General features: G+C 50.6%; 1 protein-coding gene across 1 annotated transcript in view; it reads right to left on the bottom strand.

Moving 5' to 3' along the window:
• Window positions 1–2,924: 2,924 nt before the first annotated feature.
• The window catches only part of TEKT5 (tektin 5), a gene marked incomplete at both ends in the record, with an annotated part of 39,523 nt that continues 26,387 nt past the window's right edge, over window positions 2,925–16,060 (bottom strand). Inside the window, 2 exons of the mRNA XM_080679635.1 lie at window positions 2,925–3,141; window positions 6,687–6,841. Coding sequence (XP_080535761.1) covers window positions 2,925–3,141; window positions 6,687–6,841 — 372 coding nt within the window. The remainder of the gene's footprint in view (window positions 3,142–6,686; window positions 6,842–16,060) is intronic.

A 16,060-nucleotide genomic window follows, 5' to 3' on the forward strand; every position in this document is an offset into this window, starting at 1 on the left:
CTGGGGTGCAGCACCCCAAGCACCACTGCCCGAGCCTGGCATCTTTGCCCTATCTGGTCTCCCACTTGCCCCTGACAACCCACACTCAAAGGGTTCTGGCTCCCACCTCATGAATATTCCTATGCACCTGTCCTAATCCAGCCTCCCTGCAGCTTTGCCTGAAATTCTAACAGCTTGGTCTCTCCACCTCCCTCCAGCTTCCTCCTCCTCCTCATGAAGAGATTATTTCTAAAACACCAATCTGGTCATTTCACATCCCCACTTTAGGGATCCCTACTCATTTGTAGAAAAACTGGCTTTTCTCTCCTCTTTCAAGCAAACTTGCTTCAAGGAGAGTCTCCACTGAATGCTAAGTGGCCTTTAACTTTCCTTTAAGACTTGCTGGCTGACCTCCCTTTTGAATGAAAGCAAAGATTTCAGACAGTGTTACCTTAGACAGACAACATTCCCTAACCAGACACCGTTAACAATATTTTGTTTTGTTCGACATTGGGCCAGGCAGGTTTCCTGTCACAGTCACGCTATAAATTTGCCTTTAAAATAAATGGACTTTTTAAAGCACACCAATCTGCAAGAGTGAGTAATAGTAAAGGCAGTTCTTGGTTATGGCAAAAATTGAGGAGGTGTTATTTGCTGCTCAGAGTGTGGCCCCTGGGCTGTCAGCATCGTCTGGAGCTCGATTCAGTCTCAGGCTCCACCTCAGACCACACAACTCAGAATCTGCATGTTAGCAAGGTCTTCCAGGTGATTGTCACATGCACGTTAACACTGGAAAGCACTGATGTGAATAACAAAGTCTGGCAAACACTGACCTCAGGAAAAAGTAAAAATGATTTGTCACTCATGATCTGGCCTCATGACCCTTCTAGATAGTTCACGGGCCTCTTTGAAAGCTCCTCCAGCCGGCTCCTGGCCTTTGTCCAGGCTACTCCTCGCTCCAGAAATCCCACCCTCAACCTCTTCATCACTCAAGACTCAGCTGCAATAGGACTTTTCTTCTCTTGGTTAATTGAGGTGAATTTCACATACGATAAAATAAACAACTTAAAGAGAACAATTTGATGGCATTCAGCACGTTCACAATGTTGTGCCACCACCTCTCTCTTCCTTTAACTTTCTTCTCCTCCTTTCACCACTCCAAAATAAAGCCTGTACCCACGAGGCAGTTACTTCCCATGCCGCTCTCCCTGGCAACCATTGACCCGCCGTTTGTATGGATTTGCCTATTGTGGATGTATCATACACTGCAACTGGGACCATACAATATGTGACCTTCGCTTCTTCCACTTAGCACCATGTCTTCAAGGTTCATCTGTGTTGTACATGGGTCAGTGCTTCATTCTTTTTCTTTTGTGTGTGTGTGTGTGTGTGTGTGTGGTTTTCTTTTTCTTATTTTGGGTGGGGAGGGGTGACATCCTATATAATTAAAGGGTAATATGCAAATAGACCGAATGGCAGAACAACCGAACAACCAATCAAAGTGTAATATGCTAATGATATGCTAAGGCTGCTCAACCACTCACTATGATGTGTACTGATCACCAGGGGGCAGACAGTCAACTGGTTGACCAGTCGCTATGACATGCACTGACCACCAGGGGGAAGATACTCCAACCGGTAGGTTAGCTTGCTGTTGGGGTCCAGCCTATTGGGATTGAGTGAGATGGGCTGGACATACCCTGGAGCCCTCCCAGGATCCCTGCCCGGCCCTATCGTGCACCAGTGGGGTCCCTCAGCCTGGCCTGTGCCCTCTTACAATCCAGAACCCCTCAGGGGATGTTGGAGAGCCGGTTTCAGCCTGATCCCGTAGGCCACTCCCCATGGGAGGGCGCCAGATGCAGGGCTCATGGCTGGCAAGCGCTGCTGTGGCAGCGAGAACCTTTCCTGATCACGGCTGATTGGGCCCGAGCCGGCAGCAGGCATAGTAGGGCCAGGATGAGTGGGAATGGCAGGTAGGAGCTGCAGGTGGCATTGAACTGTGGGTTTCAGCCCGATCCCTGCAGACCACCCAGAGGGATCCCATCTGTGCACGAATTTGTGCACCAGGCCTCTAGTTGGTTAATAAGATCATGTGGGTTTCAAGTGTACATTTCTGTCATTCATTCCTTTATTAAGGCTGAATAGTATTCCATTGTGTGGCTAGACCACATCTTGTTTTCCCACTTACCCATTCGTGGACATATGAGTTGTTTCCACCTTTTGACTATTATGACTAGTGCTGCTATGAACATTCATGTGCTCATTTTTGTTTACAATGCTGTTGCTTATATACCCAGGAGTAGAATTTCTGGGTCGTTTGGTAATTCTACATTTAACCTTTTGAAATGATGTCACTTCTTCAGAGAGCTTTCTTTGAACCCTTATCTGCCTCCACCTTCTCCCATATCAATCTCTAAAACACCCCACCTAGCAAAGCTGAGTTTCAGCCCTAGGACTTCTGACCCAAATCCTATTTCTTGGCACCGCCTCACACAGCTGAGTCACCTCCTCCAGGGACTGACCTCACTGGGTGGACGAGGATGCTCAGGTTGGACACTTGTTCAAGGCCCACAGCTCCTGAAAGGTGGGCTGCGGACTCTCCACTCCTGTCCAGTCTCTGGGCACAACAGCCTGTCTATACTGTGCTCTTAAGTGGACAATCAGGTTTTATAAAACACGGCCTCCTCTGTTCCTGGGGATGCTGACAACCTCACATTGCTCTGTCTGAGGGTCACAACCTGTCGCCTCTCTGGATCTGCCCCGAGGCCCGTTCTACCACAAGGAATGAGTGCCAGGAACCTTGGTTTAGGGCACATTTATTTGTTTTTTCTATGATAGGAGGAAAGGGATAAAACAACACTTTCATTTATTTCACTGGTCTGCCTTTTCAAAGTTTATGTTGCATAAGGAACCGACACGGAGCAGGCACCACAGGGGGTGTCAGCTCACGTGTAGCCCACCAGGCGCGGGGTGCTGGGGAAGGTCCTGCGCATGCACATGCACTTCTCCTTGTCGATGCAGAGGGTGTTGGCCTTGATGGCCAGCTCGTGCTCCAGCCGGCACTTGGTCATTACCAGAAGCTGCAGCGTGTCCTGCGTCTCCCGCAGCCTCAGCTTGAGGGTCTGCAGCGTGTCATCGATGGTGAACACCTCGTTCACGAGCCTGGGGCGAGAGCAGAGAAGGCACAGTTCACTCAGTTGTTCAACACAGGTGCACCTACTATGTGCCAGGAACTGCGCCAGGCGCTGGGAGACTGCGGTAAGCCAGACTGGGGAGACTCAGCCGACAGGGAAGACAGGGGTGGAAGAGGCAGGGAAGTAAAGGCAGGACAGAGCTCCCAGGGGTGATAAGCGGAGAGGGAGAAACCATCAGGATGTTTAGGAAAACAATCTGGCTGCTGCTCAGGAAGTTAAATGTAGACTTATCATGACCCTGCAATTCTGCTCCTGAGTATCTCCCCATGAGAACTGAAAATACTTGTACATGAATGTTCATAGCAGCACCAATCACAGGAGTCAAAAGGTGGAAACAACCCAGATATCCATCAACAGCTGAGTGGATAAGCCAAGGTGGTCTGTCCATACAATATTATTCGGCCATAAAAAAGTAATGGAGCAGGATAGATGTGATGGCACAGAGGGACCTTGAAGACATTGTGTTCAGTGAAAGAAACCAGTCATGAGGTTATATGTTGTATGACTCCATTTATATGAAACTAGAGGCCCGCTGCATGAAATTCATGCACTCGGGGGATCTCTCAGCCTGACTTGCGCCCTCTCGCAGTCCGGGAGCCCTCGGGGGATGTCTGACTGATGCCTTAAGCCCTTTCTCCTGACAGAAGCGGGCCTAATCCAGCAGTCGGACATCCTTAGCGTGCCGTGGAGGTCAGAGAGGCTCCTGCTACCGCCACTGTGCTTGCCAGCTGTGAGCCCAGCTTCTGGCTGAGCGGCACTCCCCCTGTGGGAGTGCACTGATCACCAGGGGGCAGCTCCTGCATTGAGTGTCTGCCCCCTGGTGGTCAGTGCACATCATAACAACCGGTAGTTCTGCCGTCAGGATGAAACCGGCTCTCCAACATCCTCTGAGGGGTCCCAGATTGTGAGAGGCACAGGCCAGGCGGAGGGACCCCACCGGTGCATGATCGGGGACAGGGAGGGGCGTGGGAGGTTGGCCAGCCGGGGAGGGACCGCGGGAGGGCTCCAGGGCATGTCTGGCCTGTCTTGCTCAGTCCCGGTCAGCCAGACCCCAGGAGCAAGCTAACCTACCGGTCGGAGCGTCTGCCTCCTGGTGGCCAGTGCATGTCATAGCGAGTAGTTGAGCGGCCTTAGTATATCATTTGTATATTTCACTTTGATTGGTTGAATGGACGACCAGACACTTAGCATATTGGGCTTTTATTATATAGGATTCCAGAATAGGCAAATCCATAGAGACAGAAGGGAAATTAGTGGTGACCAAGGGTGGGAGGGAAATGCATAGGGAGTGACTGCGAAAGGCCCACCTGCAGGGGGAAGGGCTATGCAACTGTGCTGCGGCTGGGAGGACGTGCTGGGAGGCCTTGAGTGGGTACCAGGGCCAGAGCTGCAATGTGATCGGAATTAGCAGCTGGACACCGTTCTCTCCCTGGGAATCTCTAGACCAGCGCTGTCCAGCCGCACTTTCTGTGGTGACGGAAATGTCCTGTTCTGTGCTACCCGATACAGCAGCCCAAAGCCACTGACCACTGACCACTTGAAATGTGGTTCGTGTGAATGAGGAATTGGACTTTAAATTTTATTTTATTTTAATTCAATTAAATTTAAATTTAAATGTGCATTCATTCTGGGAACTGCGCTCCGATGAGGCCTGAGTGATTAGAGAGGCTCAGGCAAGGAGGGGCCACCTGTAGGAAGATGAGGACGAAGGCCCAGCAGTGGTGAGAGGGAATGCGGGTAAGGAAGACAATGCACAGATCGGGCACTTCAGCTGCTGGAGAAGGCAAGACAGCTCGAGTCCCATCATCTGCTCAGCTCCCAACACACTGTGCACACACATTCATACACACACCACATACACACGCACACATGCACATCACATGCACACACATACATATACATACTACGCACATAAATACAGAGATACACACACACACACACACACACACACACACTGCCTGGGGCTCCCATTCATGCTCCCTTTCTACCCCTGTGGGTGGCTCAGCTGGTGGGTGAGGGGCAGGAGCTTGTCCAAGAGCAATAGGTCCTCCGGGACATCTGGCCATTCCCTAAAGGCCTGCTCTGTGTAAGCCCCTGGGTGGACAAGTAGGTTATTAGAGCCCCAGGAGGGGCAGGAGCCCAACCTGAGGGACTAAGAGGCTTGAACCGCACGGAGGAAGGATCAGGAGAGCCTCCCCCAGCCCTCCCCTGGGACCCGGGCCCCTTGCAGTCCAGCAGGGTGGGACCCTGGCCACACTGCACCCACTTCCAGGCGTGGTAACTTTCCAGGCCAGCAGCAGGCTGAGGAGCAGCTGGCCAGGCCGTCATGTTCAAAGCCGCCCACCCCCACAGCACACACGCCCAGCTTTTGTTTCCTGAGTATCTCAGGCAGTCGCTGGGGCCGCTGGGGCCGTGCAAGCATCACCACAGGGGACCACCAGCATTTTCTCTCGGTATGTCCCTCTTTCTCTTTCGTTCAGCTCTCTTCTCCACATCCAACCCCGGAGGAGGACAAGCCGAGGAGTTGTGGGGGAATTTGTTACACAGCAACAGAGACTGAGACAGTGCCCGCAGCATGGGGGAACTGGGCAGCCAGGGGGCCTGCGCCAGCTCCACAGCCCATCATGGGGAAACAAGCCCGTGTGATGGTCCTCCCTCACCCGGCCAGCATCACCTCCCAAGCTCCTCCTCCAGCTCACAATCCCTGCTTCTGGGTTTTCACCCCCAGAAGCACTTTTCACCCCCTGCTGTGAAGAGGCCCTTTCTCAACAGAAGCAGCCCTTCCATCCCTGAGCAGGAAGCTGTTCCAGTGGTTCACAGGTGAGAACTGAACACAGGCAGCAAGGAGAAGGAGTGAGGTGCCAGCTGGGAGCCTCTTGTATGGGAGCCTGGGCGGAGAAGCCATGGGCCAAAGGCCACATCTCTGCTGGAGGGTACCTCTCCATAGCTTTCAGGGAAAGTGGGGGCTTCCCAGAGCACAGTGGGAATATGAAGCCATGCTTGGTTTTTCCCATCCTTGGTTTAGGCCCGGGGGCAGGGCGGGGTGGAGGGGGACAGACCTTTTTTCTGGTAAGGGCTATTTGAATATTTATAACATCATTCGTGGGCCATAAAAGATTATCAACTTAAAAGCTAGCCTGCTATATTTGGTCAAACATTTAATGAACTTCCCCCCAATGCCTTGGCAGGGCCAGGCAAAATGGTTTTGCAGGCCTTAAATGGCCCTCGGGCCGGACGTTCCCCCGCCCCCACCCCCCCACTCCCCCTCACCCCCCCACCCCCCCCCCCACCCCCATTCCCTGGCTTAGGCAGTTGGGAAGGCTTCAGTGCAGTGCAGAGCGTCTGGCCTTCCCCGTGATGGGTGGGTTTCAAGGGGACCCCCAGAATTTCAGGCACCACCCCCCGCCCAGGGCCCTGTTGACTTGTGAGACTAGATGTCCTGGTTGGTGGAAGACCCTTCTCAGATCCAGGTTTCCTGGGAGCTCTCCCACCCCTTCCAGCCTCCCCGCTCACTTGAACTGTGGGATGTCCCTGCACAGCTCCACATTGGGGCGCCGGGTCCTGCACTCCAGCCGCGTCTGTGCCACCTTCAGTGGGCACTCCTTGGCCATGATGGACCTCTCCAGCAGCGCGATGGTGCTCTCTGCCTGAAAGATCTCCTGCAGCGTCTGCGGGGAACATGTAATGTCACGGAGGGAGCGTGGGGCCAACCAGCTCAGCATCCACTCAGGTGTTTCAGTGGCCCCTTCCCCAACCGGAGGGGAGGGGACCTTGCTCCTCCTAACACAGTCTTGGGAAATTGCTTCAGCATCTCTCACTACCCAGGCCACTGTGAATGCTGGGGAGGAGCAGGGGCCAAGGTCAGGTTTGTTTTCTATCTCCAATATCCACTGGAGTTGTTCAGCCAGTGTGGCTCAGTGGTTGAGCATCGACCTTGGAACCAGAAGGTCACAGTTCAATTCCTAGTCAGGGCACATGCCCAGGTTGTAGGCTTGATCCCCAGTGTGGGGTGTGCAGGAGGCAGCCGATTAATGATTCTCTTTCATCATTGATGTTTCTCTCTCTCTCCCCTTCTCCCTTCCTCTCTGAAGGCAATAAAAATATATTTTAAGAAATATATATCCACTGGAGCCAGCCCATTAATGTTCAGTGGGAGGGATGCAAAGTAATTGGAGGAAGGAAGTTTTTAAGATTAACATGTATAACCCTCAAATAATAGCTAATTTCTAAATCCACTTTAATCTGAATTAATCTTGGTTGTTCTATATCTTTTTACAATCCAGAGTTTGCCTTCCTAATAACTAGGTCAGTAAATAAACTAGAAAAAAAGAAAAAGAAAGGAAAAAGGAAAGGAAGAAGGGAGAGAGATTCTAAGTTTTCTATTTATCTATAGAAATGTTTTCCCCAATGTAATACCACTAATGTGCACTACAATTGACCAATGCACAGATGCCAGGAAGGCACAGGAGGGAGCCAGCTGGGGATAGAAATGGTCTATATCTTGCTCTAGGTGGAGGTTTCACAGGTGTAAACATGGGGTGTGGGGGGAAGCAGCATTGAAATTCATCAAGCTTTCATTATAAGACTGTTATACCTCAATAGAAAATAAAACTAAAATCAGAAAAAGGTCAATCACAGGAAAAGATTGGCAACATGTTAATATTCATGTTGGGTATATGGGGATCTTTTATATGTCTCTGTGTTTAAAGTTTTCCATAATAAAAGATAAAAGCACGAGAGGGTGAATAAAGAAGGAAGCATAGCCCATTACCCAGAGGAACCTGCTCTTGCACTTAGCCAACATTAAGCACATCCAGAACTGAGAGTACTAAACAGATGTCACCTTGCTATGACTGAAACATCCCTTCTCCTCCCACCATCACCAGCAGCCCTGGATCTGTGAGCAGTTCTCATTTTCATGCCCCTTTGCTAGGAGAACTATTTAAAATATATATATATATATATATATATATATATATATATATATATATATATTTGATTTTTTTACAGAGAAGAAGGAAGAGGGATAGAGAGTTAGAAACATCAATGAGAGAGAAACATCGATCAGCTGCCTCCTGCACAGCCCCTACTGGGGATGTGCCCACAACCAAGGTACATGCCCTTGACCGGAATCGAACCTGGGACCCTTCAGTCCACAGGCCGACGCTCTATCCACTGAGCCAAACCGGTTAGGGCTAGGAGAACTCTTTCAGTGGGTGCCAACACCTCCCTCCAAGACTTGGCCAGGCCCAATAGCGAGGTTACATGTGCTCTGTTCCTGGCAAGCCTAGAAGTGGTTCCTGCCACGGTGCCCCCAACGTCCTTCCCTCAGCTGTTTGCTTGCCTGTCACACTCACTGGCATGTAAGCTCCAAGAAGTCAGGGGCTCTGTGTCAGCCATGCTGTGCCCTGATCACCAGGAACAGCGCTTGGTGCGGAGTGAGGGCTGCTAGGTAAAACACAAGATGCCCAGTTAAATGTGGATTTCAGATTGACAATAAAGCATTTTTTAGTGTATGTCTCAACTACTGCATGATCTGAAATTCAAGTTTAACTGAGCATCCTGCATTTTTACTTGCTAAATCTGGCAACTCTATTCATAGTAGGAGCTCGATGATACTGAATGAATGAATGAGTGAGTGAGTGAGTGAGTGAGTGAGTGTGTGAATCACGGTGGGATCTGGAAGTCTCGATTTTTAGCTAGCTTCCCAATGGTCCCTCTGCACGCTAAGGTTTGGGAACTGTATGGCCTAAAGTTTACATGGTCCTGTCTATCTCAGATTTCGACATCAGGGAAAACTGCTTCCACATGAATGCACCAGTGCTCCTGACGGGTTGGCCCTACAAGTACCAGACCCAGTCTCCGCCTTCAAGAATTTTACAGTCATGTTGTTTTTCCCTTTTTTGTGAGTTATGAAATATTCACAAATCATAATAGCTACTAGGATGACTACGTTAGCTGGGTTGGGCTCATATTCGATGGGCACCAAGAAATTGCTTAAAAGAATTTTTTCCAAAGAATTAAAGTCCAGGCTTTCCTATTAGCTTAGGACAAAAGCCTAGAAAGAGAGCATTTCGCTGCTTCAGGAGGATAAAAGGATGCCCCTTTCCTATTGGGGTGAGACACGGGCTGCAGAGCAATGGGAGGCAGGGGGCCTGCTGTGCCTCCTTCAGAGACCACGGAGGAGGAGGGCTGGCCCCTCACCGGCCTCAGTGAGCTGCACAGACCAGCACGATGCTACTACTCGCCGGTTAAACATTACCCCACAGAAATGCTCTGGTCCAGCACATGAGAGGGCGTGGGAACACTCCAGTGGGAACACCTCTCTAGAAGCCCTGGAGAATTTCTTCAGAAACCCTCCATTCGCAAGGGGAGCGTGTGGAGGGTATGCAAAGCTCAGAAAGCACCAACCGAGTGGAGAAGAAAACCAAGCCTTCTCTGGACAAAAAAGGGGCCACATGCTAACCCAACCAGCTCAGGGAAGGCCTGCATGGTGGTCTTGCAGACTCAAAGACCTAAAGTAACCACAAAGGATGGTCTGAAATTAAACCTTTAACTAAAAGCAATTATGGTGGGTAGTCACATCCTAGGCCGGTATCTTCCCTGACAAAGGTCAATCTTTACCTTAACTGAACCTATTGTCTTTTTACATCTACGATAACATATGGTTGGAATGTCAAAGTACTTTTCCTTTTTCCGGACCCCTCAAAGCACAGGAACCGCTCTGCGGAGACCACAGACCCTCACTGTTATTGAGTTAATTGTTGACTGTTAACTATCCTGCTCCCACCTAAGTAAAAGAAGCATGTGTCTATCATTTTACTTTTTATCCAATTCCAGAGGTTTCCCCACTTTGCTTACTCCCGCCTCCCTGATCTATCACCAATGGAGTTCATGTAACCCACTAACATCTCCTCTTTTTTTTTTTAAAGGACCAATTTTTTTGGAAAAAAAAAAAAAGCAAATATGAAAAGATCCTTGGTACATCTCCTCTTTTGATTGTTATGTGTAAAACAAGGTAAAAAAAACATCTTTCTCTGGAGCATTATCCCAATACGTTGAGATTCTGCTTCCTGGCAATTGTCAACAGTTTGGCTCAAATAAACTCACAACAATTCTTTACAGGTCTGAAAGTTTCTGTTTTTTATGTTAACACTTTTATAGACGAAAAATGCTTCTTGGTACCACATTACCAGTATGGAAAACAGTCCCTCAACTCTACCATCTAGATGACCCTAGTTGGAGTCGGGGAGGGCTATTGCTGAGGTGGTGGGAGGAGGGCATTACTGGGAGTTTAGCTGCTGGTCATACTGTCAGCCCTGCCTGCCCCAGCCCCAGCCCCAGTCCCAGCCCATGGAAGGGCTGCTTCTAGGCCACCTTCAGACGCCACAGCCAGTGAGGCTGCCCTTATCTTGGTTTCTTCTGTTTGCTCTTCCACCCCCTGGTTCCCAGTTCAAGGCTTGACCAGCCTCACCAGGGTCTGCAACTTTACAAAAGGCCTGTCTCTGGAGTGGGGGGGGGGGGGGGGTGTGATGGGGTGGGGATTGACAGTCATTCATGTGCTCAGTCATTTCTTCATCCACTCATTCATTAATTTATGGATTCATTGATTCTTTCATTGACTCAACAAATGCTCACTGAGCACCTACTAAGTGCCAAGCACTACTGTAGGCAGTGGACACAGCAGGGGACAGAATAGACAGAAAACCCTGTCCACGTGGAGTTTACATTCTAGTGTAAATGCATTCATTTGCACCTTTATGCAACAAACGTCTATTATTCACCTCCAAGTCCTTACCACAATGTCGTCAGTGCTTTCTTTAGCATTACAGACGCCTTTAGTGTGCAGGACATTGTTGGGGGATGTGGCCACATACAAGGCATCCAACACATGTTCATTTTCAGTTCGCCAGGAGCTCCCACTTGAGGACAGCGGAGGAACAAGGACCCAGCAGCACAATGAATGGGAGCTCCCAGAGATCTGAATTTATCAATCATTTTAAACCTGCTGAACACTCCCAGTTGGAACTCCAGCATGGTGCCAGTATTGGGCATGGCCTCTCCAACACATGCTCGTGTCTCTTGATTGACAAAGGGGAGCTATGGATTCAAGAGGCTTCTTGCCTGGCCAGTGTGGCTCAGTGGTTAAGTGTCGACCCATGAACCAGGAGGTCATAGCTGATTCCCAATTGAGGCACATGCCCGGATTCAGGGCTCCGTCTCCAGTAGGGGGAATGCAGGAGGCAGCCGATCAATGATTCTCTCTCATCATGGATGTTTCTATCTCTCTCTCCCTCTCCCTTCCTCTCTGAAATAAAAAAAATTTTTTAAAGAAGCTTCTGCAGACAGCAGGTTCCAGCTGCATTCCTACACATTTGCTCTGCTTTCCTTGTATGTATCTTTCTACTTAGGGCAAGTGCTGTTGGTTTTCCACTGATAGAAGTAATATAAACACATTTTGGTTTTTTTGTGTGTTTTTTTTAATTTTAATTTTAATGTTTTAAGTGTATCTTTATAAACACATTTTGAATGAATGCATTTTTAAGTGACTCAATTTAAACAGAAATAAAGTAAATAACAGCCCAGGTGGCACATGGAAATGGCAAAATTGGGAATGTGGCCCAGGAGTGCTGCCTTTGGGAAACCCCATATACAGTGTCTCCCAGGTACTTCAGGTACTTAGGTACAGAGGGTGAGAGAATCGAGGGGGGACCACCATGAAGTCCCTAGCCTCCCATCTCCCTCTTAGGGCACCATCTGGTGGTGTGCATGTGTGCATGTGCGTGCGTGCGTGTGTGTGTGTGTGTGTGTGTGTGTGTGTGTGTCTGGGGATGGGGTTGGAGGTGGGGAGACTAGAACTGACGGTTGGTTGTTTCTCCATGCCACCACCCCCTGGCACCTGCTGGTATTTCTTGAGCAGCTCTGCCTGTGGTTTTCCAGAATAGGCTGCTCTAGAACCAATCAGTGACCAGGTGGGTGTGTGCTCTGCCAAAAAATGTTCCCTATAACCCAGGGGTAGGCAAACTTTTTGACTCGAGGGCCACATGGGTTCTTAAACTGGACCGGAGGGCCGGAACAAAAGCATGGATGGAGTGTTTGTGTGAACTAATATAAATTCAAAGTAAAGGAGCGGAGGGGAGAGCAAGAGAACCCTCAGCTCTTTCGGCTCCACGGGCCAGATAGAACAGCCGAACGGGCCGAATCCAGCCCGCGGGCCGTAGTTTGCCCACGGCTGCTATAACCTCTTGTCCAACCTCTGTAACTCATAGCTAGGGTCCTCTTCATTAGAGGGGAGAAAAAAAAGCCACATACACTCTGTCCTAGGGGCAGCCCTTGCCACCCAACCCAGTCCTGCCAGGGTGTACCTCCCAGTCCTGCCAGGGTGTACCTCCAGAAGCCCCAGGTGTGGGAACTCACCTCTAGAATTTGAGGAATGCAACCCCCAAGAGCCAGGAGGCAGAGACAGAGGTGGCTGACCAGGGGCAGGGGCTGAGACAGAGCAGTCTTGACCTTCATGCTCAGGAGGAAGCAAAGGATTTGCTTGGTGCCAACACAGGCTCCAAGTGCCAACTGGGCCCACCGCACTCTGAGCTCCAGGTCAGCCTGGGCCTCAAATTCCATGATGTTTCCTGGGAGAAGAGCCCTGATTCTAAAAGGATGACCCCATATCCCAGCACATCCACTCCTGCGTACATACTGGAGGGTATCTTCACCAGGGCCACTGGGGACGGCAGTTTTTATTGACTAGTCAGTAGGTGTTCAATGACCACTTGCTCCCTGGGTGTTTGGTTAAAACAAGAGTACAGATGTTGGCATCACACTACCAGACCTAACACCTCCACGCTGCGTGACCTTAGGCAAGTGTCTGAAGCTCTCTGAGCCTTTCCGGCAAAACAATAAATAGGGATCATAGTGATCATTTCCACTCCATAGAGTGGGAATTAGGCAATCAACGCCCAGCCTGAGAGAAGGAGCTCTAGGACACCTTAGTGAGTGTATAACCCCCTTCGCTGCTGGGACACAGCTGGAGAGAGGCAGGCACTCCTGTGGTCACACGCAAAGCAGCGGTGTAGAGTCTGCTCTCCAAAAACCAAGTGTGTACTGGTATGTGCTGTGTGTGCACGTTTTCCCCACAAACACACCCTGGAAAGGGCCACAAGGAAGTCATATGCCCCTTCCCCCACCTTCCCTTGACCAGTTGGAGTAATCCTCCCATCCTTCCTCCCTTTCTCCTTCTGTCCCCCCCACCCCCCAGACCTTGAGTTCTGAATGGCTGTCCTGAGCCCTAGAGGCCCCCCCACCCCCCAGACCTTGAGTTCTGAATGGCTGTCCTGAGCCCTAGAGGCCCCCCCACTCCTTGGTCTACTTTCTGTTCTCACAAAGCCAAAGAGCTAGAGGGAAAGGCTGCTTGGGGCAGGGCTCAGCCGGCTCACCCAGCAGCTGGGCAGGGCCGCTGGGAGATTGGCCCAGGGGGTCACCCCATGGGAGGAGTCTCTGCAGCCTCAGCGAGCAGGAACTCAGTTTGGAGTGGAGTTCCCACCTCACTTTGCTCCCCAGGCCTCCACTCCCTGCTCTGCCTGCTGCAGGCTGCCTGCCAGTCCAGGCTGCCAGACGTGAGGGCGGAGGGCGGGGAGTGGGGGGTGGTCCTAAGCCTCCCGCCAGCCCTGCGGAGGGGAGTGGGAAGGAGCCGGTCACTTCTGCTGACTGAGCCTCTCTATAGTCACACAGCTCTAGGTTCAAATTCAAGCTCCTGCTCTTCCCTGCTGAGTGACCTCGAGCAGTTCTCTTAGCTTCTCTGTGCCTCATGCAATCATGAACTCAGCATCTACTGAGCCCCCTCAAGCAGCAGCCCCTTCTGTTGAGAATAAGTGGGGCACTTATTCTCTTGTAAAACCCACATCATCATAATCACAGCTCGCCCACGGGGTTGCTGTGAGGATTAAATGAGATAATGTGTGTGAAGTGCTTGGTCTAGTGCCTGGCTTGTGCCACAAGACTGTCCTGCATCCTAAGCCAACCCCTGCCCTGTAATGTTTAGTCTGTTAGATTTTTCCTTTGGGATCATTGGTCTTCTTTTTGTTATATTTATGGAAGACAATAGGAAACTCAGATTCATTTGACAGAATTTATCTCTACAGGCAACTTAAACTCCCTCAGCCCTCCAGTCCAGGGCTTGGGCTTAAAATCCATCAACTTACTTGGATGTAGGGGTCGTCTGTGCAATGGAGGAGGGAAATTCTCCTTATGGTGGGCCACCCTCTCCCCAAACCAAAGTTCTTTTTGTTAACCAGGCAGATTCCCAGCAGAAGGGGCCTCCACACAGGGTGCTTGGAGGTAGAAGCCCTGGGCAGGAAGTCAGGAGACCAGGATTCCCATCCAAGCGCTAACACAAACCAGCTGAGGGACTCACAGGCCCACTCAGAGTCCTGGGCTGTGCGAGCACCTATTTCCTTATCTAGAAAACGGGCGCTCAGGGCCTGTGCTTCCTCACTGGTGGGCGTTGCAAGTGCTCCTGGGTGTGATTAAATGCCTTATACCTGCTCCAGTCCATCATCAATCTCCCATGCGCCCCCGAGCCTCATCCTCAGAGACCAGCCTGAGACCTGTCAGCTGCAGGTATGACTGTGATGTGTGTGTGGGGTGTGTGTGTGTGTGTGTGTGTGAATGCCCTTCAAATGGCTGCAGTCCCAATACACAGCCTTGCAGAGCATCGTGAAGATGGGCTACACCATGTACACAATTTTCTGTAAAGGTCTAGGTGGTAGATGTTTTAGGCTTTATGAGCCATAGGGTCTCACACTACTCAACTTGGCCATTGTAGTACAAACGCAGCCACAGACAATACATAAATATATGGGGGAGGGGATGGTCTGTGTTCCAATAAACTTTATTTATAAAAACAGGTAGAGGGCCATTTAGCCCTGGGGCTAGTAGTTTGAGACCCCTGCTGTAGCCCAGCACAGAGGAAGTCAGGTTCCCTTTAAGCAGCCCATCTCACTCAAGGCTGCACCTTGCTACTCAAAGTGTGGCCCAGGGACCAACATCATGGGACTCTGAGCCCTTGTTGGAAATGCAGACTCTCAGGCCCTATCCCAGTCGGATCTACCAACGAAATCTGCATTTTAAAAGGTTTAAAATGCGGCCAAAACCGGTTTGGCTCAGTGGATAGAGCGTCAGCCTGCGGACTGAAAGGTCCCAGGTTCGATTCCGGTCAAGGGCATGTGACTTGGTTGCGGGCACATCCCCAGTGGGAGGTGTGCAGGAGGCAGCTGATCGATGTTTCTCTCTCATCGATGTTTCTGACTATCTATCACTCTTCCTTCCTCTCTGTAAAAAATCAATAAAATATATTTTTTAAAAAAAAGGTTTAAAATGCGGATCACATGCACATTAAAGTTTTAAGGCAGAGAAGGACATGGTTAGATGTGCAGTTGGAGGCCGATCCCTCTGGCTGTCATTTGAAGACTGAACAGAGCGGACAGTCAGGGAGCAGGAGGCCAGAGAGAGCTGAGAGGCAGAAGGACCCACTCCAAGCAGAGCAGCAAGGTCACAGTGTGTACAGCAGGCAAAGCGGTGCGCACGTCACCCAGGGAGTGTGCCCAGTCAGGAGAGGTCAGACTTCACAGACTTCAGCCGGCCCAGCTCCTGAATCAGGCGGGCCCTCCTAGAAGAAAGGCTTGGAAGCTCCAGACCTCTTCGAACCTGTTTCCCCATCTGTGTAATGGAGGTAATAACAGCCTCTACCTCAGAGGGTGACTGTGAGGATGAATCAGGGGTCCTCAAACTATGGTCCGCGGGCCACATGCGGCCCGCAGAGGACATTTATCCAGCCCGCCGGGTGCCGCTGCCTGTCCTGCTTAGCAGCTGACTCGTCCCAGGCCCGCAGT

Source organism: Plecotus auritus (genome assembly GCF_963455305.1).
Source record: "Plecotus auritus genome assembly, chromosome: 7".
In the NCBI taxonomy this organism is placed as follows: Eukaryota; Metazoa; Chordata; class Mammalia; order Chiroptera; family Vespertilionidae; genus Plecotus; species Plecotus auritus.